Genomic DNA, 25708 nt, shown 5'->3' on the forward strand with positions numbered 1-25708 from the left:
TGAGTAGGGATCCACACGATTGTTAGGGCGGCTTCTCCTAGCTTGGTGGTTAACAAATGACCAGTTGTTTAATTGGTTATATGTAGGGCGTGGAGGATAGAAAAAGGACAATGGCCTGGGGATGACAGAAGATCCTTCACTACAGGGCCACGAGCATATATGCTGCGCTGTGTGAGGATCGTCAAATGTTACAACTATACAATCCCCACCCATGGAGTTCTACGCACCATCAAGACTCTACTTCTATGGCCATTGGGAATTGGTCTATTGACATTAAGCCAATGCATTATTTTATTTTTCAAGGACCAATGATTCTCATATTGGTCGTTACCAATCTGGGGAACACCCGTCAGGACAACCACAAAATCATTAGCCTCCGGTGGGAGGTCAATGTAACCCCCTCTAAAGTTGCTCTTGACTGGGGGATCCTGGGTAGGCTGGTAGCCCTTGTTACCGGAATGAATTTTGGGGGTGACTCCAGGTTTGGGATTTGCAGGGTGGTGTGAAGGGGCGCGTTTAGGGGCCTTGGGGTTTGTAACAGTTGAAATTTGATCCACAGGCACTGTCCTTGGTTTGGGGACCGGGCGAGTGGTAGGGATTATAGGGAGAGGTTGAGGGGCTTGTGGTGTTGGTACTAAAGGTACTATGTTAGTGCCAGGAACATCCTTATTCTCAAGACTTCTCAGGCCGAGAGTGGCAAGAGCAATAATGCTCTTTTCCATTTCGAGTAAATTATTTTCGATCCGTGAGAGTCTGAGGTCTAGAGGGGAGAGGAGTTTTTTTTAAAGTTTCCCACACTAGATCAATGAATTCTCTATCGTTATTGGCCAACCCATCCACCCGCGGGCCCTCAACTTCAGAAATCAAGTTGGCCTGCTCAGTGGCTGGCTTGGTGATTAACCCAACCCCCCCCCCCTCCATTACGGGCTGTACCACAGGGACCTGTACACCTTGAGTGGTGCTGGCTACGTCATCTAGTCTTACCAAATCATGTGAGACCGCAATCTTCGCCTTCTTCCGCGAGTAAGCGGAACGAGAACGATGTTTCCGTTTAGGTAAGATAGCGCCAGGGGCATTAAATGTCACCGGAGATGGAAATTTAGCGCTAGCATTCTGAATGCAAGAAGTGGCGGGTACACTCACTTCGTTTGGGTTGGGTAATTGGGCGGGGGGTGGAGTGGGAGTCGGAGGGAGCGGGGTCGGATGGACCTCGACCTGTGTGACTACACATCTGGGAATGGTAGTTCGCTCTGGGGTGATAGCTACAGCTATGGAGCCTAGGGAAGATTTTTTGGAAGTAGTAATAATTTCCGACAGTCTTCTAGCAGCGCCCAACTCTAGGGATACCCAGGCTTGAAGTTTCGATATTTCCTGATCTATAGCGAAGTTGCTGCGGGTAATGAAGTCATCCATGGGGCCACTAATCGGATGGCCACTTTTGGAGGCTTTGCTCCTAGTCATCCTGGAACTCATACCTTAAGGGAAAGGAGAAAACTAGTAACGCTAGGAGTGGGAGGGAGAAGGGGTCGCAGTGGTTTGTAGTCCTGGGTTGGAGCTTAAGATACTATGCGGGGCGAAAGAGGATGGGCCAGTCCAGTCCGCTCAGTCCTCGAACGGCCTCAAACGGCCCGCTCTTTGCCCGGTCTTCGCCCCGGTGACCGCCCCGCGCGCGTCCCGCGATGCGCGTGAGCGGGTTCTCCTAAGTATGACAATGGGGCGTGGCACTGGGAGGGGGCGCGGCGCGGCGGGAAGAGGAACCAGCTGGCGATGACAGATGGGATGCTGGTCCTCGCAGTCCCGCTCGCCTGCGCCTCTCACCTCCGCTGCGGCCGGACTTTGCAAGTAACGTTCCCCCAAGTGGGCGTTGGCTCCCAGCCACTCCTGTGGCGAGCAAAGCAGCAAACAAACTCCTCAACTCGAGCGGCACCCGCGAAGCGGGGGCCGCGAGGAGTAAAGAACACTTCCAGGCAGGGGGGCGTGGCACTGGGAGGGGGCGCGGCGCGGCGGGAAGAGGAACCAGCTGGCGATGACAGATGGGATGCTGGTCCTCGCAGTCCCGCTCGCCTGCGCCTCTCACCTCCGCTGCGGCCGGACTTTGCAAGTAACGTTCCCCCAAGTGGGCGTTGGCTCCCAGCCACTCCTGTGGCGAGCAAAGCAGCAGAACAAACTCCTCAACTCGAGCGGCACCCGCGAAGCGGGGGCCATGAGGAGTAAAGAACACTTCCAGGCAGGGGGGAGTGGCACTGGGAGGGGGCGCGGCGCGGCGGGAAGAGGAACCAGCTGGCGATGACAGATGGGATGCTGGTCCTCGCAGTCCCGCTCGCCTGCGCCTCTCACCTCCGCTGCGGCCGGACTTTGCAAGTAACGTTCCCCCAAGTGGGCGTTGGCTCCCAGCCGCTCCTGTGGCGAGCAAAGCAGCAGAACAAACTCCTCAACTCGAGCGGCTCCCGCGAAGCGGGGGCCGCGAGGAGTAAAGAACACTTCCAGGCAGGGGGGCGTGGCACTGGGAGGGGGCGCGGCGGGGAGAGGAACCAGCTGGCGATGACAGATGGGATGCTGGTCCTCGCAGTCCCGCTCGCCTGCGCCTCGCACCTCCGCTGCGGCCGGACTTTGCAAGTAACGTTCCCCCAAGTGGGCGTTGGCTCCCAGCCACTCCTGTGGCGAGCAAAGCAGCATAACAAACTCCTCAACTCGAGCGGCTCCCGCGAAGCGGGGGCCGCGAGGAGTAAAGAACACTTCCAGGCAGGGGGGCGTGGCACTGGGAGGGGGCGCGGCGCGGCGGGAAGAGGAACCAGCTGGCGATGACAGATGGGATGCTGGTCCTCGCAGTCCCGCTCGCCTGCGCCTCTCACCTCCGCTGCGGCCGGACTTTGCAAGTAACGTTCCCCCAAGTGGGCGTTGGCTCCCAGCCACTCCTGTGGCGAGCAAAGCAGCAGAACAAACTCCTCAACTCGAGCGGCACCCGCGAAGCGGGGGCCGCGAGGAGTAAAGAACACTTCCAGGCAGGGGGGCGAGGCACTGGGAGGGGGCGCGGCGCGGCGGGAAGAGGAACCAGCTGGCGATGACAGATGGGATGCTGGTCCTCGCAGTCCCGCTCGCCTGCGCCTCTCACCTCCGCTGCGGCCGGACTTTGCAAGTAACGTTCCCCCAAGTGGGCATTGGCTCCCAGCCACTCCTGTGGCGAGCAAAGCAGCAGAACAAACTCCTCAACTCGAGCGGCTCCCGCGAAGCGGGGGCCGCGAGGAGTAAAGAACACTTCCAGGCAGGGGGGCGTGGCACTGGGAGGGGGCGCGGTGCGGCGGAAAGAGGAACCAGCTGGCGATGACAGATGGGATGCTGGTCCTCGCAGTCCCGCTCGCCTGCGCCTCTCACCTCCGCTGCGGCCGGACTTTGCAAGTAACGTTCCCGCAAGTGGGCGTTGGCTCCCAGCCACTCCTGTGGCGAGCAAAGCAGCAGAACAAACTCCTCAACTCGAGCGGCACCCGCGAAGCGGGGGCCATGAGGAGTAAAGAACACTTCCAGGCAGGGGGGAGTGGCACTGGGAGGGGGCGCGGCGCGGCGGGAAGAGGAACCAGCTGGCGATGACAGATGGGATGCTGGTCCTCGCAGTCCCGCTCGCCTGCGCCTCTCACCTCCGCTGCGGCCGGACTTTGCAAGTAACGTTCCCCCAAGTGGGCGTTGGCTCCCAGCCGCTCCTGTGGCGAGCAAAGCAGCAGAACAAACTCCTCAACTCGAGCGGCTCCCGCGAAGCGGGGGCCGCGAGGAGTAAAGAACACTTCCAGGCAGGGGGGCGTGGCACTGGGAGGGGGCGCGGCGGGGAGAGGAACCAGCTGGCGATGACAGATGGGATGCTGGTCCTCGCAGTCCCGCTCGCCTGCGCCTCGCACCTCCGCTGCGGCCGGACTTTGCAAGTAACGTTCCCCCAAGTGGGCGTTGGCTCCCAGCCACTCCTGTGGCGAGCAAAGCAGCATAACAAACTCCTCAACTCGAGCGGCTCCCGCGAAGCGGGGGCCGCGAGGAGTAAAGAACACTTCCAGGCAGGGGGGCGTGGCACTGGGAGGGGGCGCGGCGCGGCGGGAAGAGGAACCAGCTGGCGATGACAGATGGGATGCTGGTCCTCGCAGTCCCGCTCGCCTGCGCCTCTCACCTCCGCTGCGGCCGGACTTTGCAAGTAACGTTCCCCCAAGTGGGCGTTGGCTCCCAGCCACTCCTGTGGCGAGCAAAGCAGCAGAACAAACTCCTCAACTCGAGCGGCACCCGCGAAGCGGGGGCCGCGAGGAGTAAAGAACACTTCCAGGCAGGGGGGCGAGGCACTGGGAGGGGGCGCGGCGCGGCGGGAAGAGGAACCAGCTGGCGATGACAGATGGGATGCTGGTCCTCGCAGTCCCGCTCGCCTGCGCCTCTCACCTCCGCTGCGGCCGGACTTTGCAAGTAACGTTCCCCCAAGTGGGCATTGGCTCCCAGCCACTCCTGTGGCGAGCAAAGCAGCAGAACAAACTCCTCAACTCGAGCGGCTCCCGCGAAGCGGGGGCCGCGAGGAGTAAAGAACACTTCCAGGCAGGGGGGCGTGGCACTGGGAGGGGGCGCGGTGCGGCGGAAAGAGGAACCAGCTGGCGATGACAGATGGGATGCTGGTCCTCGCAGTCCCGCTCGCCTGCGCCTCTCACCTCCGCTGCGGCCGGACTTTGCAAGTAACGTTCCCGCAAGTGGGCGTTGGCTCCCAGCCACTCCTGTGGCGAGCAAAGCAGCAGAACAAACTCCTCAACTCGAGCGGCTCCCGCAAAGCGGGGGCCGCGAGGAGTAAAGAACACTTCCAGGCAGGGGGGCGTGGCACTGGGAGGGGGCGCGGCGCGACGGGAAGAGGAACCAGCTGGCGATGACAGATGGGATGCTGGTCCTCGCAGTCCCGCTCGCCTGCGCCTCTCACCTCCGCTGCGGCCGGACTTTGCAAGTAACGTTCCCCCAAGTGGGCGTTGGCTCCCAGCCACTCCTGTGGCGAGCAAAGCAGCAGAACAAACTCCTCAACTCGAGCGGCCCCCGCAAAGCGGGGGCCGCGAGGAGTAAAGAACACTTCCAGGCAGGGGGGCGTGGCACTGGGAGGGGGCGCGGCGCGGCGGGAAGAGGAACCAGCTGGCGATGACAGATGGGATGCTGGTCCTCGCAGTCCCGCTCGCCTGCGCCTCTCACCTCCGCTGCGGCTGGACTTTGCAAGTAACGTTCCCCCAAGTGGGCGTTGGCTCCCAGCCACTCCTGTGGCGAGCAAAGCAGCAGAACAAACTCCTCAACTCGAGCAGCTCCCGCGAAGCGGGGGCCGCGAGGAGTAAAGAACACTTCCAGGCAGGGGGGCGTGGCACTGGGAGGGGGCGCGGCGCGGCGGGAAGAGGAACCAGCTGGCGATGACAGATGGGATGCTGGTCCTCGCAGTCCCGCTCACCTGCGCCTCTCACCTCCGCTGCGGCCGGACTTTGCAAGTAACGTTCCCCCAAGTGGGCGTTGGCTCCCAGCCACTCCTGTGGCGAGCAAAGCAGCAAACAAACTCCTCAACTCGAGCGGCACCCGCGAAGCGGGGGCCGCGAGGAGTAAAGAACACTTCCAGGCAGGGGGGCGTGGCACTGGGAGGGGGCGCGGCGCGGCGGGAAGAGGAACCAGCTGGCGATGACAGATGGGATGCTGGTCCTCGCAGTCCCGCTCGCCTGCGCCTCTCACCTCCGCTGCGGCCGGACTTTGCAAGTAACGTTCCCCCAAGTGGGCGTTGGCTCCCAGCCACTCCTGTGGCGAGCAAAGCAGCAGAACAAACTCCTCAACTCGAGCGGCACCCGCGAAGCGGGGGCCATGAGGAGTAAAGAACACTTCCAGGCAGGGGGGAGTGGCACTGGGAGGGGGCGCGGCGCGGCGGGAAGAGGAACCAGCTGGCGATGACAGATGGGATGCTGGTCCTCGCAGTCCCGCTCGCCTGCGCCTCTCACCTCCGCTGCGGCCGGACTTTGCAAGTAACGTTCCCCCAAGTGGGCGTTGGCTCCCAGCCGCTCCTGTGGCGAGCAAAGCAGCAGAACAAACTCCTCAACTCGAGCGGCTCCCGCGAAGCGGGGGCCGCGAGGAGTAAAGAACACTTCCAGGCAGGGGGGCGTGGCACTGGGAGGGGGCGCGGCGGGGAGAGGAACCAGCTGGCGATGACAGATGGGATGCTGGTCCTCGCAGTCCCGCTCGCCTGCGCCTCGCACCTCCACTGCGGCCGGACTTTGCAAGTAACGTTCCCCCAAGTGGGCGTTGGCTCCCAGCCACTCCTGTGGCGAGCAAAGCAGCATAACAAACTCCTCAACTCGAGCGGCTCCCGCGAAGCGGGGGCCGCGAGGAGTAAAGAACACTTCCAGGCAGGGGGGCGTGGCACTGGGAGGGGGCGCGGCGCGGCGGGAAGAGGAACCAGCTGGCGATGACAGATGGGATGCTGGTCCTCGCAGTCCCGCTCGCCTGCGCCTCTCACCTCCGCTGCGGCCGGACTTTGCAAGTAACGTTCCCCCAAGTGGGCGTTGGCTCCCAGCCACTCCTGTGGCGAGCAAAGCAGCAGAACAAACTCCTCAACTCGAGCGGCACCCGCGAAGCGGGGGCCGCGAGGAGTAAAGAACACTTCCAGGCAGGGGGGCGAGGCACTGGGAGGGGGCGCGGCGCGGCGGGAAGAGGAACCAGCTGGCGATGACAGATGGGATGCTGGTCCTCGCAGTCCCGCTCGCCTGCGCCTCTCACCTCCGCTGCGGCCGGACTTTGCAAGTAACGTTCCCCCAAGTGGGCATTGGCTCCCAGCCACTCCTGTGGCGAGCAAAGCAGCAGAACAAACTCCTCAACTCGAGCGGCTCCCGCGAAGCGGGGGCCGCGAGGAGTAAAGAACACTTCCAGGCAGGGGGGCGTGGCACTGGGAGGGGGCGCGGTGCGGCGGAAAGAGGAACCAGCTGGCGATGACAGATGGGATGCTGGTCCTCGCAGTCCCGCTCGCCTGCGCCTCTCACCTCCGCTGCGGCCGGACTTTGCAAGTAACGTTCCCGCAAGTGGGCGTTGGCTCCCAGCCACTCCTGTGGCGAGCAAAGCAGCAGAACAAACTCCTCAACTCGAGCGGCTCCCGCAAAGCGGGGGCCGCGAGGAGTAAAGAACACTTCCAGGCAGGGGGGCGTGGCACTGGGAGGGGGCGCGGCGCGACGGGAAGAGGAACCAGCTGGCGATGACAGATGGGATGCTGGTCCTCGCAGTCCCGCTCGCCTGCGCCTCTCACCTCCGCTGCGGCCGGACTTTGCAAGTAACGTTCCCCCAAGTGGGCGTTGGCTCCCAGCCACTCCTGTGGCGAGCAAAGCAGCAGAACAAACTCCTCAACTCGAGCGGCCCCCGCAAAGCGGGGGCCGCGAGGAGTAAAGAACACTTCCAGGCAGGGGGGCGTGGCACTGGGAGGGGGCGCGGCGCGGCGGGAAGAGGAACCAGCTGGCGATGACAGATGGGATGCTGGTCCTCGCAGTCCCGCTCGCCTGCGCCTCTCACCTCCGCTGCGGCTGGACTTTGCAAGTAACGTTCCCCCAAGTGGGCGTTGGCTCCCAGCCACTCCTGTGGCGAGCAAAGCAGCAGAACAAACTCCTCAACTCGAGCGGCTCCCGCGAAGCGGGGGCCGCGAGGAGTAAAGAACACTTCCAGGCAGGGGGGCGTGGCACTGGGAGGGGGCGCGGCGCGGCGGGAAGAGGAACCAGCTGGCGATGACAGATGGGATGCTGGTCCTCGCAGTCCCGCTCACCTGCGCCTCTCACCTCCGCTGCGGCCGGACTTTGCAAGTAACGTTCCCCCAAGTGGGCGTTGGCTCCCAGCCACTCCTGTGGCGAGCAAAGCAGCAGAACAAACTCCTCAACTCGAGCGGCTCCCGCGAAGCGGGGGCCGCGAGGAGTAAAGAACACTTCCAGGCAGGGGGGCGTGGCACTGGGAGGGGGCGCGGCGCGGCGGGAAGAGGAACCAGCTGGCGATGACAGATGGGATGCTGGTCCTCGCAGTCCCGCTCGCCTGCGCCTCTCACCTCCGCTGCGGCCGGACTTTGCAAGTAACGTTCCCCCAAGTGGGCGTTGGCTCCCAGCCACTCCTGTGGCGAGCAAAGCAGCAGAACAAACTCCTCAACTCGAGCGGCTCCCGCGAAGCGGGGGCCGCGAGGAGTAAAGAACACTTCCAGGCAGGGGGGGGCGTGGCACTGGGAGGGGGCGCGGCGCGGCGGGAAGAGGAACCAGCTGGCGATGACAGATGGGATGCTGGTCCTCGCAGTCCTGCTCGCCTGCGCCTCTCACCTCCGCTGCGGCCGGACTTTGCAAGTAACGTTCCCCCAAGTGGGCGTTGGCTCCCAGCCACTCCTGTGGCGAGCAAAGCAGCAGAACAAACTCCTCAACTCGAGCGGCCCCGCGAAGCGGGGGCCGCGAGGAGTAAAGAACACTTCCAGGCAGGGGGGCGTGGCACTGGGAGGGGGCGCGGCGCGGCGGGAAGAGGAACCAGCTGGCGATGACAGATGGGATGCTGGTCCTCGCAGTCCCGCTCGCCTGCGCCTCTCACCTCCGCTGCGGCCGGACTTTGCAAGTAACGTTCCCCCAAGTGGGCGTTGGCTCCCAGCCACTCCTGTGGCGAGCAAAGCAGCAGAACAAACTCCTCAACTCAAGCGGCACCCGCGAAGCGGGGGCCGCGAGGAGTAAAGAACACTTCCAGGCAGGGGGGCGTGGCACTGGGAGGGGGCGCGGCGCGGCGGGAAGAGGAACCAGCTGGCGATGACAGATGGGATGCTGGTCCTCGCAGTCCCGCTCGCCTGCGCCTCTCACCTCCGCTGCGGCCGGACTTTGCAAGCAACGTTCCCCCAAGTGGGCGTTGGCTCCCAGCCACTCCTGTGGCGAGCAAAGCAGCAGAACAAACTCCTCAACTCAAGCGGCACCCGCGAAGCGGGGGCCGCGAGGAGTAAAGAACACTTCCAGGCAGGGGGGCGTGGCACTGGGAGGGGGTGCGGCGCGGCGGGAAGAGGAACCAGCTGGCGATGACAGATGGGATGCTGGTCCTCACAGTCCCGCTCGCCTGCGCCTCTCACCTCCGCTGCGGCCGGACTTTGCAAGTAACGTTCCCCCAAGTGAGCGTTGGCTCCCAGCCACTCCTGTGGCGAGTAAAGCAGCAGAACAAACTCCTCAACTCGAGCGGCTCCCGCGAAGCGGGGGCCGCGAGGAGTAAAGAACACTTCCAGGCAGGGGGGCGTGGCACTGGGAGGGGGCGCGGCGCGGCGGGAAGAGGAACCAGCTGGCGATGACAGATGGGATGCTCGTCCTCGCATTCCCGCTCGCCTGCGCCTCTCACCTCCGCTGCGGCCGGACTTTGCAAGTAACGTTCCCCCAAGTGGGCGTTGGCTCCCAGCCACTCCTGTGGCGAGCAAAGCAGCAGAACAAACTCTTCAACTCGAGCGGCTCCCGCGAAGCGGGGGCCGCGAGGAGTAAAGAACACTTCCAGGCAGGGGGGCGTGGCACTGGGAGGGGGCGCGGCGCGGCGGGAAGAGGAACCAGCTGGCGATGACAGATGGGATGCTGGTCCTCGCAGTCCCGCTCGCCTGCGCCTCTCACCTCCGCTGCGGCCGGACTTTGCAAGTAACGTTCCCCCAAGTGGGCGTTGGCTCCCAGCCACTCCTGTGGCGAGCAAAGCAGCAGAACAAACTCCTCAACTCGAGGGGCCCCCGCGAAGCGGGGGCCGCGAGGAGTAAAGAACACTTCCAGGCAGGGGGGCGTGGCACTGGGAGGGGGCGCGGCGGGAAGAGGAACCAGCTAGCGATGACAGATGGGATGCTGGTCCTCGCAGTCCCGCTCGCCTGCGCCTCTCACCTCCGCTGCGGCCGGACTTTGCAAGTAACGTTCCCCCAAGTGGGCGTTGGCTCCCAGCCACTCCTGTGGCGAGCAAAGCAGCAGAACAAACTCCTCAACTCCAGCGGCACCCGCGAAGCGGGGGCCGTGAGGAGTAAAGAACACTTCCAGGCAGGGGGGCGTGGCACTGGGAGGGGGCGCGGCGCGGCGGGAAGAGGAACCAGCTGGCGATGACAGATGGGATGCTGGTCCTCGCAGTCCCGCTCGCCTGTGCCTCTCACCTCCGCTGCGGCCGGACTTTGCAAGTAACGTTCCCCCAAGTGGGCGTTGGCTCCCAGCCACTCCTGTGGCGAGCAAAGCAGCAGAACAAACTCCTCAACTCGAGCGGCTCCCGCGAAGCGGGGGCCGCGAGGAGTAAAGAACACTTCCAGGCAGGGGGGCGTGGCACTGGGAGGGGGCGCGGCGCGGCGGGAAGAGGAACCAGCTGGCGATGACAGATGGGATGCTGGTCCTCGCAGTCCCGCTCGCCTGCGCCTCTCACCTCTGCTGCGGCCGGACTTTGCAAGTAACGTTCCCCCAAGTGGGCGTTGGCTCCCAGCCACTCCTGTGGCGAGCAAAGCAGCAGAACAAACTCCTCAACTCGAGCGGCACCCGCGAAGCGGGGGCCGCGAGGAGTAAAGAACACTTCCAGGCAGGGGGGCGTGGCACTGGGAGGGGGCGCGGCGCGGCGGGAAGAGGAACCAGCTGGCGATGACAGATGGGATGCTGGTCCTCGCAGTCCCGCTCGCCTGCGCCTCTCACCTCCGCTGCGGCCGGACTTTGCAAGTAACGTTCCCGCAAGTGGGCGTTGGCTCCCAGCCACTCCTGTGGCGAGCAAAGCAGCAGAACAAACTCCTCAACTCGAGCGGCTCCCGCAAAGCGGGGGCCGCGAGGAGTAAAGAACACTTCCAGGCAGGGGGGCGTGGCACTGGGAGGGGGCGCGGCGCGACGGGAAGAGGAACCAGCTGGCGATGACAGATGGGATGCTGGTCCTCGCAGTCCCGCTCGCCTGCGCCTCTCACCTCCGCTGCGGCCGGACTTTGCAAGTAACGTTCCCCCAAGTGGGCGTTGGCTCCCAGCCACTCCTGTGGCGAGCAAAGCAGCAGAACAAACTCCTCAACTCGAGCGGGTCCCGCGAAGCGGGGGCCGCGAGGAGTAAAGAACACTTCCAGGCAGGGGGGCGTGGCACTGGGAGGGGGCGCGGCGCGGCGGGAAGAGGAACCAGCTGGCGATGACAGATGGGATGCTGGTCCTCGCAGTCCCGCTCACCTGCGCCTCTCACCTCCGCTGCGGCCGGACTTTGCAAGTAACGTTCCCCCAAGTGGGCGTTGGCTCCCAGCCACTCCTGTGGCGAGCAAAGCAGCAGAACAAACTCCTCAACTCGAGCGGCTCCCGCGAAGCGGGGGCCGCGAGGAGTAAAGAACACTTCCAGGCAGGGGGGCGTGGCACTGGGAGGGGGCGCGGCGCGGCGGGAAGAGGAACCAGCTGGCGATGACAGATGGGATGCTGGTCCTCGCAGTCCCGCTCGCCTGCGCCTCTCACCTCCGCTGCGGCCGGACTTTGCAAGTAACGTTCCCCCAAGTGGGCGTTGGCTCCCAGCCACTCCTGTGGCGAGCAAAGCAGCAGAACAAACTCCTCAACTCGAGCGGCTCCCGCGAAGCGGGGGCCGCGAGGAGTAAAGAACACTTCCAGGCAGGGGGGGCGTGGCACTGGGAGGGGGCGCGGCGCGGCGGGAAGAGGAACCAGCTGGCGATGACAGATGGGATGCTGGTCCTCGCAGTCCTGCTCGCCTGCGCCTCTCACCTCCGCTGCGGCCGGACTTTGCAAGTAACGTTCCCCCAAGTGGGCGTTGGCTCCCAGCCACTCCTGTGGCGAGCAAAGCAGCAGAACAAACTCCTCAACTCGAGCGGCTCCCGCGAAGCGGGGGCCGCGAGGAGTAAAGAACACTTCCAGGCAGGGGGGCGTGGCACTGGGAGGGGGCGCGGCGCGGCGGGAAGAGGAACCAGCTGGCGATGACAGATGGGATGCTGGTCCTCGCAGTCCCGCTCGCCTGCGCCTCTCACCTCCGCTGCGGCCGGACTTTGCAAGTAACATTCCCCCAAGTGGGCGTTGGCTCCCAGCCACTCCTGTGGCGAGCAAAGCAGCAGAACAAACTCCTCAACTCAAGCGGCACCCGCGAAGCGGGGGCCGCGAGGAGTAAAGAACACTTCCAGGCAGGGGGGCGTGGCACTGGGAGGGGGCGCGGCGCGGCGGGAAGAGGAACCAGCTGGCGATGACAAATGGGATGCTGGTCCTCGCAGTCCCGCTCGCCTGCGCCTCTCATCTCCGCTGCGGCCGGACTTTGCAAGCAACGTTCCCCCAAGTGGGCGTTGGCTCCCAGCCACTCCTGTGGCGAGCAAAGCAGCAGAACAAACTCCTCAACTCAAGCGGCTCCCGCGAAGCGGGGGCCGCGAGGAGTAAAGAACACTTCCAGGCAGGGGGGCGTGGCACTGGGAGGGGGTGCGGCGCGGCGGGAAGAGGAACCAGCTGGCGATGACAGATGGGATGCTGGTCCTCACAGTCCCGCTCGCCTGCGCCTCTCACCTCCGCTGCGGCCGAACTTTGCAAGTAACGTTCCCCCAAGTGGGCGTTGGCTCCCAGCCACTCCTGTGGCGAGCAAAGCAGCAGAACAAACTCCTCAACTCGAGCGGCTCCCGCGAAGCGGGGGCCGCGAGGAGTAAAGAACACTTCCAGGCAGGGGGGCGTGGCACTGGGAGGGGGCGCGGCGCGGCGGGAAGAGGAACCAGCTGGCGATGACAGACGGGATGCTGGTCCTCGCAGTCCCGCTCGCCTGCGCCTCTCACCTCCGCTGCGGCCGGACTTTGCAAGTAACGTTCCCCCAAGTGGGCGTTGGCTCCCAGCCACTCCTGTGGCGAGCAAAGCAGCAGAACAAACTCCTCAACTCGAGCGGCCCCCGCGAAGCGGGGGCCGCGAGGAGTAAAGAACACTTCCAGGCAGGGGGGCGTGGCACTGGGAGGGGGCGCGGCGGGAAGAGGAACCAGCTGGCGATGACAGATGGGATGCTGGTCCTCGCAGTCCCGCTCGCCTGCGCCTCTCACCTCCGCTGCGGCCGGACTTTGCAAGTAACGTTCCCCCAAGTGGGCGTTGGCTCCCAGCCACTCCTGTGGCGAGCAAAGCAGCAGAACAAACTCCTCAACTCGAGCGGCTCCCGCGAAGCGGGGGCCGCGAGGAGTAAAGAACACTTCCAGGCAGGGGGGCGTGGCACTGGAAGGGGGCGCGGCGCGGCGGGAAGAGGAACCAGCTGGCGATGACAGATGGGATGCTGGTCCTCGCAGTCCCGCTCGCCTGCGCCTCTCACCTCCGCTGCGGCCGGACTTTGCAAGTAACGTTCCCCCAAGTGGGCGTTGGCTCCCAGCCACTCCTGTGGCGAGCAAAGCAGCAGAACAAACTCCTCAACTCGAGCGGCACCCGCGAAGCGGGGGCCGCGAGGAGTAAAGAACACTTCCAGGCAGGGGGGCGTGGCACTGGGAGGGGGCGCGGCGCGGCGGGAAGAGGAACCAGCTGGCGATGACAGATGGGATGCTGGTCCTCGCAGTCCCGCTCGCCTGCGCCTCTCACCTCTGCTGCGGCCGGACTTTGCAAGTAACGTTCCCCCAAGTGGGCGTTGGCTCCCAGCCACTCCTGTGGCGAGCAAAGCAGCAGAACAAACTCCTTACTCGAGCGGCTCCCGCGAAGCGGGGGCCGCGAGGAGTAAAGAACACTTCCAGGCAGGGGGGCGTGGCACTGGGAGGGGGAGTGGCGCGGCGGGAAGAGGAACCAGCTGGCGATGACAGATGGGATGCTGGTCCTCGCAGTCCCGCTCGCCTGGGCCTCTCACCTCCGCTGCGGCCGGACTTTGTAAGTAACGTTCCCCCAAGTGGGCGTTGGCTCCCAGCCACTCCTGTGGTGAGCAAAGCAGCAGAACAAACTCCTCAACTCGAGCGGCTCCCGCGAAGCGGGGGCCGCGAGGAGTAAAGAACACTTCCAGGCAGGGGGGCGTGGCGGGAAGAGGAACCAGCTGGCGATGACAGATGGGATGCTGGTCCTCGCAGTCCCGCTCGCCTGCGCCTCTCACCTCCGCTGCGGCCGGACTTTGCAAATAACGTTCCCCCAAGTGGGCGTTGGCTCCCAGCCACTCCTGTGGCGAGCAAAGCAGCAGAACAAACTCCTCAACTCGAGCGGCTCCCGCGAAGCGGGGGCCGCGAGGAGTAAAGAACACTTCCAGGCAGGGGGGCGTGGCACTGGGAGGGGGCGTGGCGCGGCGGGAAGAGGAACCAGCTGGCGATGACAGATGGGATGCTGGTCCTCGCAGTCCCGCTCGCCTGCGCCTCTCACCTCCGCTGCGGCCGGACTTTGCAAGTAACGTTCCCCCAAGTGGGCGTTGGCTCCCAGCCACTCCTGTGGCGAGCAAAGCAGCAGAACAAACTCCTCAACTCGAGCGGCTCCCGCGAAGCGGGGGCCGCGAGGAGTAAAGAACACTTCCAGGCAGGGGGGGCGTGGCACTGGGAGGGGGCGCGGCGCGGCGGGAAGAGGAACCAGCTGGCGATGACAGATGGGATGCTGGTCCTCGCAGTCCCGCTCGCCTGCGCCTCTCACCTCCGCTGCGGCCGGACTTTGCAAGTAACGTTCCCCCAAGTGGGCGTTGGCTCCCAGCCACTCCTGTGGCGAGCAAAGCAGCAGAACAAACTCCTCAACTCGAGCGGCGCCCGCGAAGCGGGGGCCGCGAGGAGTAAAGAACAATTCCAGGCAGGGGGGCGTGGCACTGGGAGGGGGCGCGGCGCGGCGGGAAGAGGAACCAGCTGGCGATGACAGATGGGATGCTGGTCCTCGCAGTCCCGCTCGCCTGCGCCTCTCACCTCCGCTGCGGCCGGACTTTGCAAGTAACGTTCCCCCAAGTGGGCGTTGGCTCCCAGCCACTCCTGTGGCGAGCAAAGCAGCAGAACAAACTCCTCAACTCGAGCGGCCCCCGCGAAGCGGGGGCCGCGAGGAGTAAAGAACACTTCCAGGCAGGGGGGCGTGGCACTGGGAGGGGGCGCGGCGCGGCGGGAAGAGGAACCAGCTGGCGATGACAGATGGGATGCTGGTCCTCGCAGTCCCGCTCGCCTGCGCCTTTCACCTCCGCTGCGGCCGGACTTTGCAAGTAACGTCCCCCCAAGTGGGCGTTGGCTCCCAGCCACTCCTGTGGCGAGCAAAGCAGCAGAACAAACTCCTCAACTCGAGCGGCTCCCGCGAAGCGGGGGCCGCGAGGAGTAAAGAACACTTCCAGGCAGGGGGGCGTGGCACTGGGAGGGGGCGCGGCGCGGCGGGAAGAGGAACCAGCTGGCGATGACAGATGGGATGCTGGTCCTCGCAGTCCCGCTCGCCTGCGCCTCTCACCTCCGCTGCGGCCGGACTTTGCAAGTAACGTTCCCCCAAGTGGGCGTTGGCTCCCAGCCACTCCTGTGGCGAGCAAAGCAGCAGAACAAACTCCTCAACTCGAGCGGCTCCCGCGAAGCGGGGGCCGCGAGGAGTAAAGAACACTTCCAGGCAGGGGGGCGTGGCACTGGGAGGGGGCGCGGCGCGGCGGGAAGAGGAACCAGCTGGCGATGACAGATGGGCTGCTGGTCCTCGCAGTCCCGCTCGCCTGCGCCTCTCACCTCCGCTGCGGCCGGACTTTGCAAGTAACGTTCCCCCAAGTGGGCGTTGGCTCCCAGCCACTCCTGTGGCGAGCAAAGCAGCAGAACAAACTCCTCAACTCGAGCGGCACCCGCGAAGCGGGGGCCGCGAGGAGTAAAGAACACTTCCAGGCAGGGGGGCGTGGCACTGGGAGGGGGCGCGGCGCGGCGGGAAGAGGAACCAGCTGGCGATGACAGATGGGATGCTGGTCCTCGCAGTCCCGCTCGCCTGCGCCTCTCACCTCCGCTGCGGCCGGACTTTGCAAGTAACGTTCCCCCAAGTGGGCGTTGGCTCCCAGCCACTCCTGTGGCGAGCAAAGCAGCAGAACAAACTCCTCAACTCGAGCGGCCCCCGCGAAGCGGGGGCCGCGAGGAGTAAAGAACACTTCCAGGCAGGGGGGCGTGGCACTGGGAGGGGGCGCGGCGCGGCGGGAAGAGGAACCAGCTGGCGATGACAGATGGGATGCTGGTCCTCGCAGTCCCGCTCGCCTGCGCCTCTCACCTCCGCTGCGGCCGGACTTTGCAAGTAACGTTCCCCCAAGTGGGCGTTGGCTCCCAGCCACTCCTGTGGCGAGCAAAGCAGCAGAACAAACTCCTCAACTCGAGCGGCACCCACGAAGCGGGGGCCGCGAGGAGTAAAGAACACTTCCAGGCAGGGGGGCGTGGCACTGGGAGGGGGCGCGGCGCGGCGGGAAGAGGAACCAGCTGGCGATGACAGATGGGATGCTGGTCCTCGCAGTCCCGCTCGCCTGCGCCTCTCACCTCTGCTGCGGCCGGACTTTGCAAGTAACGTTCCCCCAAGTGGGCGTTGGCTCCCAGCCACTCCTGTGGCGAGCAAAGCAGCAGAACAAACTCCTTACTCGAGCGGCTCCCGCGAAGCGGGGGCCGCGAGGAGTAAAGAACACTTCCAGGCAGGGGGGCGTGGCACTGGGAGGGGGAGCGGCGCGGCGGGAAGAGGAACCAGCTGGCGATGACAGATGGGATGCTGGTCCTCGCAGTCCCGCTCGCCTGGGCCTCTCACCTCCGCTGCGGCCGGACTTTGTAAGTAACGTTCCCCCAAGTGGGCGTTGGCTCCCAGCCACTCCTGTGGTGAGCAAAGCAGCAGAACAAACTCCTCAACTCGAGCGGCTCCCGCGAAGCGGGGGCCGCGAGGAGTAAAGAACACTTCCAGGCAGGGGGGCGTGGCGGGAAGAGGAACCAGCTGGCGATGACAGATGGGATGCTGGTCCTCGCAGTCCCGCTCGCCTGCGCCTCTCACCTCCGCTGCGGCCGGACTTTGCAAATAACGTTCCCCCAAGTGGGCGTTGGCTCCCAGCCACTCCTGTGGCGAGCAAAGCAGCAGAACAAACTCCTCAACTCGAGCGGCTCCCGCGAAGCGGGGGCCGCGAGGAGTAAAGAACACTTCCAGGCAGGGGGGCGTGGCACTGGGAGGGGGCGTGGCGCGGCGGGAAGAGGAACCAGCTGGCGATGACAGATGGGATGCTGGTCCTCGCAGTCCCGCTCGCCTGCGCCTCTCACCTCCGCTGCGGCCGGACTTTGCAAGTAACGTTCCCCCAAGTGGGCGTTGGCTCCCAGCCACTCCTGTGGCGAGCAAAGCAGCAGAACAAACTCCTCAACTCGAGCGGCTCCCGCGAAGCGGGGGCCGCGAGGAGTAAAGAACACTTCCAGGCAGGGGGGGAGTGGCACTGGGAGGGGGCGCGGCGCGGCGGGAAGAGGAACCAGCTGGCGATGACAGATGGGATGCTGGTCCTCGCAGTCCCGCTCGCCTGCGCCTCTCACCTCCGCTGCGGCCGGACTTTGCAAGTAACGTTCCCCCAAGTGGGCGTTGGCTCCCAGCCACTCCTGTGGCGAGCAAAGCAGCAGAACAAACTCCTCAACTCGAGCGGCGCCCGCGAAGCGGGGGCCGCGAGGAGTAAAGAATAATTCCAGGCAGGGGGGCGTGGCACTGGGAGGGGGCGCGGTGCGGCGGGAAGAGGAACCAGCTGGCGATGACAGATGGGATGCTGGTCCTCGCAGTCCCGCTCGCCTGCGCCTCTCACCTCCGCTGCGGCCGGACTTTGCAAGTAACGTTCCCCCAAGTGGGCGTTGGCTCCCAGCCACTCCTGTGGCGAGCAAAGCAGCAGAACAAACTCCTCAACTCGAGCGGCCCCCGCGAAGCGGGGGCCGCGAGGAGTAAAGAACACTTCCAGGCAGGGGGGCGTGGCACTGGGAGGGGGCGCGGCGCGGCGGGAAGAGGAACCAGCTGGCGATGACAGATGGGATGCTGGTCCTCGCAGTCCCGCTCGCCTGCGCCTTTCACCTCTGCTGCGGCCGGACTTTGCAAGTAACGTCCCCCCAAGTGGGCGTTGGCTCCCAGCCACTCCTGTGGCGAGCAAAGCAGCAGAACAAACTCCTCAACTCGAGCGGCTCCCGCGAAGCGGGGGCCGCGAGGAGTAAAGAACACTTCCAGGCAGGGGGGCGTGGCACTGGGAGGGGGCGCGGCGCGGCGGGAAGAGGAACCAGCTGGCGATGACAGATGGGATGCTGGTCCTCGCAGTCCCGCTCGCCTGCGCCTCTCACCTCCGCTGCGGCCGGACTTTGCAAGTAACGTTCCCCCAAGTGGGCGTTGGCTCCCAGCCACTCCTGTGGCGAGCAAAGCAGCAGAACAAACTCCTCAACTCGAGCGGCTCCCGCGAAGCGGGGGCCGCGAGGAGTAAAGAACACTTCCAGGCAGGGGGGCGTGGCACTGGGAGGGGGCGCGGCGCGGCGGGAAGAGGAACCAGCTGGCGATGACAGATGGGATGCTGGTCCTCGCAGTCCCGCTCGCCTGCGCCTCTCACCTCCGCTGCGGCCGGACTTTGCAAGTAACGTTCCCCCAAGTGGGCGTTGGCTCCCAGCCACTCCTGTGGCGAGCAAAGCAGCAGAACAAACTCCTCAACTCGAGCGGCACCCGCGAAGCGGGGGCCGCGAGGAGTAAAGAACACTTCCAGGCAGGGGGGCGTGGCACTGGGAGGGGGCGCGGCGCGGCGGGAAGAGGAACCAGCTGGCGATGACAGATGGGATGCTGGTCCTCGCAGTCCCGCTCGCCTGCGCCTCTCACCTCCGCTGCGGCCGGACTTTGCAAGTAACGTTCCCCCAAGTGGGCGTTGGCTCCCAGCCACTCCTGTGGCGAGCAAAGCAGCAGAACAAACTCCTCAACTCGAGCGGCCCCCGCGAAGCGGGGGCCGCGAGGAGTAAAGAACACTTCCAGGCAGGGGGGCGTGGCACTGGGAGGGGGCGCGGCGCGGCGGAAAGAGGAACCAGCTGGCGATGACAGATGGGATGCTGGTCCTCGCAGTCCCGCTCGCCTGCGCCTCTCACCTCCGCTGCGGCCGGACTTTGCAAGTAACGTTCCCCCAAGTGGGCGTTGGCTCCCAGCCACTCCTGTGGCGAGCAAAGCAGCAGAACAAACTCCTCAACTCGAGCGGCTCCCGCGAAGCGGGGGCCGCGAGGAGTAAAGAACACTTCCAGGCAGGGGGGCGTGGCACTGGGAGGGGGCGCGGCGCGGCGGGAAGAGGAACCAGCTGGCGATGACAGATGGGATGCTGGTCCTCGCAGTCCCGCTCGCCTGCGCCTCTCACCTCCGCTGCGGCCGGACTTTGCAAGTAACGTTCCCCCAAGTGGGCGTTGGCTCCCAGCCACTCCTGTGGCGAGCAAAGCAGCAGAACAAACTCCTCAACTCGAGCGGCACACTTTGACAAATGTAAATCATTTTAGGTATTTGAAGAGTGGGTTGCAGCGACTGACTTTTTGTCAGGCTAAGGATTCCCTTCTCGCGTTCTTTCACTGAGTGGGTGACTTGAGAAACGGAGGGGGTTTCGCCTGCTTCTTTGCTCTAGGATAGTAGGGACTACATACAGAGGGAGTATTTTTGAAAGAGGAAGGTTATTAGCAAAAAACATTGTAGTAGGCCATATAAGTGGGTGGTTTTGTGTAAACATCTGGAGCATGTAGACCCAATATACAGTTGCCTTAGGTGCACTATTTAGCATCCGGGGAAAAAAGCAAAAAAATAAATACATATGCTTTCTACTTTTTTGGTGACCACTGCCTTTCTACATTGACTATAATCAGCCATACGCTGAGATCCGTAGGGGGTGTCTCATCTTTTGTGGGTGCTTGGCACATCAAGTGGTATAGTTGTTATGAATGATGCTTCTGAAATTAACACAAGTTCTAAAAACGTTTACTCTACATTTGTTTTACTTATTTGTAAGAATTTACACAATTGACCCCGTTACATAGTCAATGCCTGCTATGTTACTATGTACATTGCTCTCATGCTAGGTTCGCACTATGTGAAAAGCAATGCATACATTAATAGACTTGGGAGAGATTAAGTGACTGTGTGAAAGATTGTGCCTTATTTAGCTGACTCTGTCTTTGTTTTCAGGCAAGTCCTATGGCGCAGATGACTTCCTGCCCGTGCTCATGTACGTGCTCGCTCGCAGCAATGTAACCGAACTGCTCCTTGATGTGGAGTATATGATGGAGCTCATGGACCCTGCTTTGCAGCTGGGGGAAGGTAGGATCCATTGACCTGTCCTGTAATCTTGGCACTAACTGCACCGGTCTTCTACAGTCTGGCCTGGAGTCAAATACTTCTTCATGAGCCAACCTTATAACCTGTTATTAATATTGTCCTCAATGCACTCAATCTCTTATGTTCTAGAAGTTGGACACGGTTTAGCATTTCTGTGAAGTTAACTCTGCTCATTTGTATAGTAGCAAGACCTTTTGAATGAAAGTATAGGACTATGGAATAGGTGCGGCCTTCTCTTATCCACTCCTTGGTTAGGTAGACCATTGGGCCTGAGAGTATCATATAATAGTTGTAAAGCACAGAGATGTGGCAAAAACAAACGATGGGCTTCAGACAAAAATGCAATACAAGTAAGTTATATAATTTTAGATGGTACATTGTATTTTCAGGCACAGCATATAGTAAGATTTTTGAATAACATGTTCATTTTGGACCTTGTGTTCTAACACCCTCTTGTTCTCTCATATCTAATGCTTATGGTGCAGCACTCCCCATGAAGCAGAGCCCAAAACTATTTTTTTTGCTTGATTAATACGAATTCAGGCCTTAGCTAGTTTAGTCGACACCCAACCCTCTAGCTGTGCTAGCCATTCTTCGATAAGTTTGTCCTGCCTCTCACAGATATCTATTTCTCACACACTAATTTTTTTCAAATGTATTTTTATTGGCATTTAATTATAATGATACATACAAACATGCATTTAAGAGCAATAATCAATACATGAGACACATATTTGATTGCATCATATTACATTTCCGACGCTTCTTCGATTCAACTGATAGTATGAAATGGATAAGGACATATCTAGGCATCCGAGTAAACCAAGATCATATAATAGCGATATATTCTCAAATGTACACAGATCGCTGTGAATCTCACATTTTGCATAAGGCTGAATTCATCTTGACAATTCTGTGGATCATAAACTTTTAGTGCTCTATACATGTATTGCCAAATGGCAGTTGTACTGTTGGTCCCATTAGTGCCATAATTAATAGAAACTGAATGAAAAAAATAACTAGGCATAGGAAAAAGAAAACAATAGCAAAACTGACCTAAGGGTCTGTGCACTAAAGAAACATAGAGGGGCCGACTTTAATTTGTAGGATTCTACGGGTCCCAGAACATATGTATCCTTATGTTGGGGGTAGGGAAGGCGAGGGAAGGCTCATTAAAGGCAATTCTTCAAATTCAAACAGGTTTCTATTAATCATCCAGACCACTTCAAGGGGAGTCCCCAGTACCCTCTCCTTGTGGAGGGACATCCTCCGGTTCCCCTCCATTACAATCTTTCCTTCTATCCCAAACCCTAAGCATCTCAGCTCAAAGGCCCACCAGAGGACGACGGCTTATCCCCCATACATCCTCTCTAATCCGTGTTTGCTCCTCTGATTTGGCGCATATGTCTACATCCCTTTCCCTATTCGGCGTCGCTTAGCCCGTCCTGGCCCGTCATCACATTGCTATGTGTCTTCTTGCCAAAACCAATGCCAGGTCAACAAATCTAGTGCCAAACCTGCGCCATTTGGGTCTGGGGAACAATGCTAAGAGGCAAACCTTCAGTGTGCACAGGGGCGAGCTGTCTTGTACCCTGTTAAGCGTGTTAGCTACTGTATTCTAGGTCATATGTACATAATTAAATTGGACATATTTAAATCTAGTATTCCTAGAAATACGCTTTGGGCTCACCACAATCCTACCCCATGCAGAGTCCGAAAGATCTCTGCCCAGTAATGCTCTCACTTCTCCCGAATTCTTACCAATGGTTTTGTGATCATCACTAGATGTGCTCTATAAAGCCACTTCACTAGGTGGTGTGCAGAGCCCAAGATCACCAGTGCCTGAAGGATGGTGTGGGTTTCTGGCCTTGTCTGCTCTCAGACCACAAATCTGCAAACATCTGTTCCAAAGCATGATAATTCAAGAACAGGCAAGGGGGCAACTCACGCTGTGCCAGCAAATCATCTGGTGGGATAAGTTCTCCCAGCTGGAAGCAATGATTCACCGTGATTAAGCCCGCCGTCATCCAGCTTGATAGATGTAGGCTCATGAATGGAAAAGGAGGATCCCCATGTGCTAACCCTACGAACTGCAAGTCTGTAGCATATAGGGGGGTCCCAGCAGTCCTCCTCCGACACCTCTGCCAGCATTGTAGTGCCACTCTCAGTAACACCCCTGATTGGGCAGTGACCACTTCTGGATAAAGGCGTTTCGCTAGTAGAGGCTCCAGATTGCCAACCAACCCAATGGAACCCAGCATCTCTAGGTCCCTGTAATTCAAACACTGGGTCAACCACTGAAGCTGGGCAGCCAAATAGTACAAATCATGATCGGGGGCAACCAAGCCACCATTTTCTGGAGCTTTCGGGAGTATTGTTAGAGATACGCTTATTGCACCTTCCATCCCATATCAATTCTTGGAGTCGGGTATCCAAGTGGTTAAACCAAGAGTGTGTTTTATGACGGGAAGAATTACAAAAAAGTATAAGAGTCTGGGGAGCATAATCATCTTGGTTAAGGAGATGTAGGCCATAACTTGGAATTATAAGGAGTGCCACAATTGTTCGCTGGCCTTAAGAGACCGAACTGCCGGTCCCAAATTGCCTTCCTTGAGATCATCCAAAGCATGAAACACTTGGATTCCCAAGTATAGAAAGGACCAAAGTGACCAGTTGAGCTCCAATGGTACATCAGGCAGGTGTGTCGCCCCCCGTTGTCATGTAAAATACAATAAAGTATTATCAAAATTCAAAAAAGCATATTTGTTTAACATGAGGAAACTGAACTTTGACATTAATATGTCCTAATATAGCACTGCACTGAGAAGCACCTATTAAAAGTGGTAGTTTTTAAACCTAAACCATTTGTGAACTAACACATGAGACCGTTGTCAGGTAAACCTTGTACGTGACCCACATTATTATAGAGCAACATTATAGCCTATTAAATCAAGCACAGTAGGTTTTTGTACAACTGGTATTCTTCACTCACATATTTGAAACTGCTTTATTTGTGATCATAAAGAAAAAGGACTTTTGGTTAAAGGAATTGTTCACCCGAGTTCACACATTTTATTTGCTGTAAAGCTGCACTTTATCCTAGTTTTCTGGTTTCACTTTGTACAAATTAGCCAGTAAATGTTTATCTTGCCTTATGTTAAGGCTTTCTTTTTTCCTTTTTGTGGATTTCCTATGTAGCGCAAACTCAACCCTGACAGTATTGGAGTGCTTTACACAGCACCAGTTACATTACACAAAGTCACCAGTCAATGTTTATAGGGACACCCCATAAATTTAGGGATGTCCCCTTCGTTAAAGGAGCTAGAAGAAGAGGACCTACTTTGAAAATCAGGGTGCTAGCCCCGGAAAGGGTAGTTATCCAGTTGATTAGATCCTAAGATACTGAACCCCTCTGGTGGTGAGGTTTTGTACCTCCCTTACCGGATCATTTACTGCTATTTTACTTACTTGCTAATCTTGGTCCTCAAATGGACCTTTTTATTCCTCACTGAGGGGAGGGAGAGTCAACATTTATTGTCCAATCAGTTATTTAACAGTGCAATCAATTTTGGCTACACAACGAGGACCAGGAATTGGTAGCCAAAAGTCAAGCATGGTTATTACAAGTTGGCGATCAGGTTTAAGTAACAGCAAACAAGAACCAAACAAACGAGCAGCTCTGTAGTCGTAATACAGAACAGCAACATTAACCACATGAATGCTAACGGTAATCCTCCAGGATGCTGACTTTTCTTGATTCCCATTGTTCATGACGAGCTCAGCTCGTCATGAGTGTATGGAGGTGTACATCATGACGAGCTGAGCTCGTCATGAGCGTCCAAGGGGTTAAAATCTGATAATCGGAATGCATTCTAGCTTGTTTTTTTTAGACATTTAGCAATGTAATCCTCTTTGATATCAACTAAGGCACATAACTGCTCATAGTACAGATCTAAAAAAAACAATGGGTATTAGACAAAAGAGTACAAAGAGTATTAGCAATAGTATTGCAGAAACTCGGTCAGGGGTCTTCAAGGTGTCAAAGTATCAATCTAAACCGCACTCAGGGAAATTTAACGGGACAAAGGGGAATGTCTCTGAAAGTCCATTTAAGGGACCATGGGATTTGTTTTTTTTTTGGAGAAATAGGGAAAGAGGTTCTGGTCTTAGTCCAAAGGAAGGCTCTACAAAGAACCGGCAGAGAAAGTTCAGCAGAGGAGTTCGGCATGGAGTCTGGAACAATGTCCAATGTCATCTGCCCCAGAAGGTTCTGGGGTCTGTTGATTCTGCCATAGCCTCGACCAGGGCAACGATAAGTTATAATTAGGCTTTCTTGTTTTCAGTTTCTATTTTTGGTGAATTCTGGTGTTTTTTTTCAGTGTTTTCAATATCTTAAAAAACTGTTATCAGTGGTTACACCTTTTCGTGCCACTAAAAACAACAGAAAAAGTGTTTTTCCGGTGTTTATGGAACGTTTTGCTTTTATTATTGCTTACTTTCGGCACTGAAAGAACATGGTATATAGACAGTGTACTTATAGTGTAGATGAGGTCTAAATAGATTTTTGAAAATTAATCTTATTGTAGTACACCATACAATACTTCTTCAGTGAGTCTTTGGGTCATGTGCGCTCGCTCTTTCCTTCCCGTGTAAACTTCTGTGAAAAGGCCCTCTCAGCATTCATAGCCCCTTGGGCTGAGAACCATCAGCTAAGGGACACAGTTGGGATGACTCTTTCTTTGATGCCACATAAAGCACAAAATTATAAATATTTGCATTTTAGTGCCTGTGCATAAGAAAACAGTGCACCAGAATGGACTAAAAAGTCAAAAGTATTCCTCGTTAACTCTGAAGATTGTAAAGATGCTTTCAGCATACCATCTAACAAGTGGCAAGGATATCCTACAGGGAATCACTTCAGCTCGGGTATCAATTTTGACAGGTCATCACACAACTTTTTTATATACATAGCTGAATCACTGAAAATACAAACAATATCACTCCAATCTTTGTTGAACTTGGAAAGAACCTTTTTTGCAGAGCATTACAAGTGAGACTGTGTTCATGCTTTCCAAAAGTCTGGTGTCATGTTTTCACCACTATCCCAGATGCTTGGTGATATATATACTTGTCACTATACCTTGCATTGAATGTTTAAAGCCTGAGGTGTTGGCAATTCACCTACTATCAATACTGACCCACTAGAAACTATGGCCTGATGTATTAAGGGTTTTTACCGTGGGTAAATGTGATGACGCATATTAGGAAAGATTTTTATTAAACCAGCCATTTTACCTATCAGTGAAAGAATCGAATGCAGCCCAAATATCAAATATGAGTTTGATATTTCCTGATTCTCTGTAGTTTATAAAATAATTAAACTAGACCTAAAACATGAAACTAAACCCTGCATCTTTAGACCAAAGGCCTCAATACTGAAAAAATAAAAGGAAGAAGAAACAATATTTTAGTGGCATCCCTAAAGAACAAAACTCAAGCAGAGTCAGTCTTTCTTACTGCTAGCTTGTATAACAAAGTTACATTGTATTGACCCCTTCAGGAAGAAAAAAATTACTCTC

General features: G+C 59.0%; 1 protein-coding gene across 3 annotated transcripts in view; it reads left to right on the forward strand.

The window, feature by feature from the left end:
* Nucleotides 1–25708, forward strand: part of RIN3 (Ras and Rab interactor 3) — a 519321-nt gene that overhangs the window by 430076 nt on the left and 63537 nt on the right. For all 3 annotated transcript variants that reach the window (XM_086937691.1, XM_086937692.1, XM_086937690.1), the window contains exon 8: nucleotides 19980–20111. In XM_086937691.1, the coding sequence (XP_086793817.1) occupies nucleotides 19980–20111 (132 nt within the window). The remainder of the gene's footprint in view (nucleotides 1–19979; nucleotides 20112–25708) is intronic.

The sequence above is a fragment of the Lissotriton vulgaris genome, chromosome 9, assembly GCF_964263255.1.
Source record: "Lissotriton vulgaris chromosome 9, aLisVul1.2, whole genome shotgun sequence".
Classification (NCBI taxonomy): Eukaryota; Metazoa; Chordata; class Amphibia; order Caudata; family Salamandridae; genus Lissotriton; species Lissotriton vulgaris.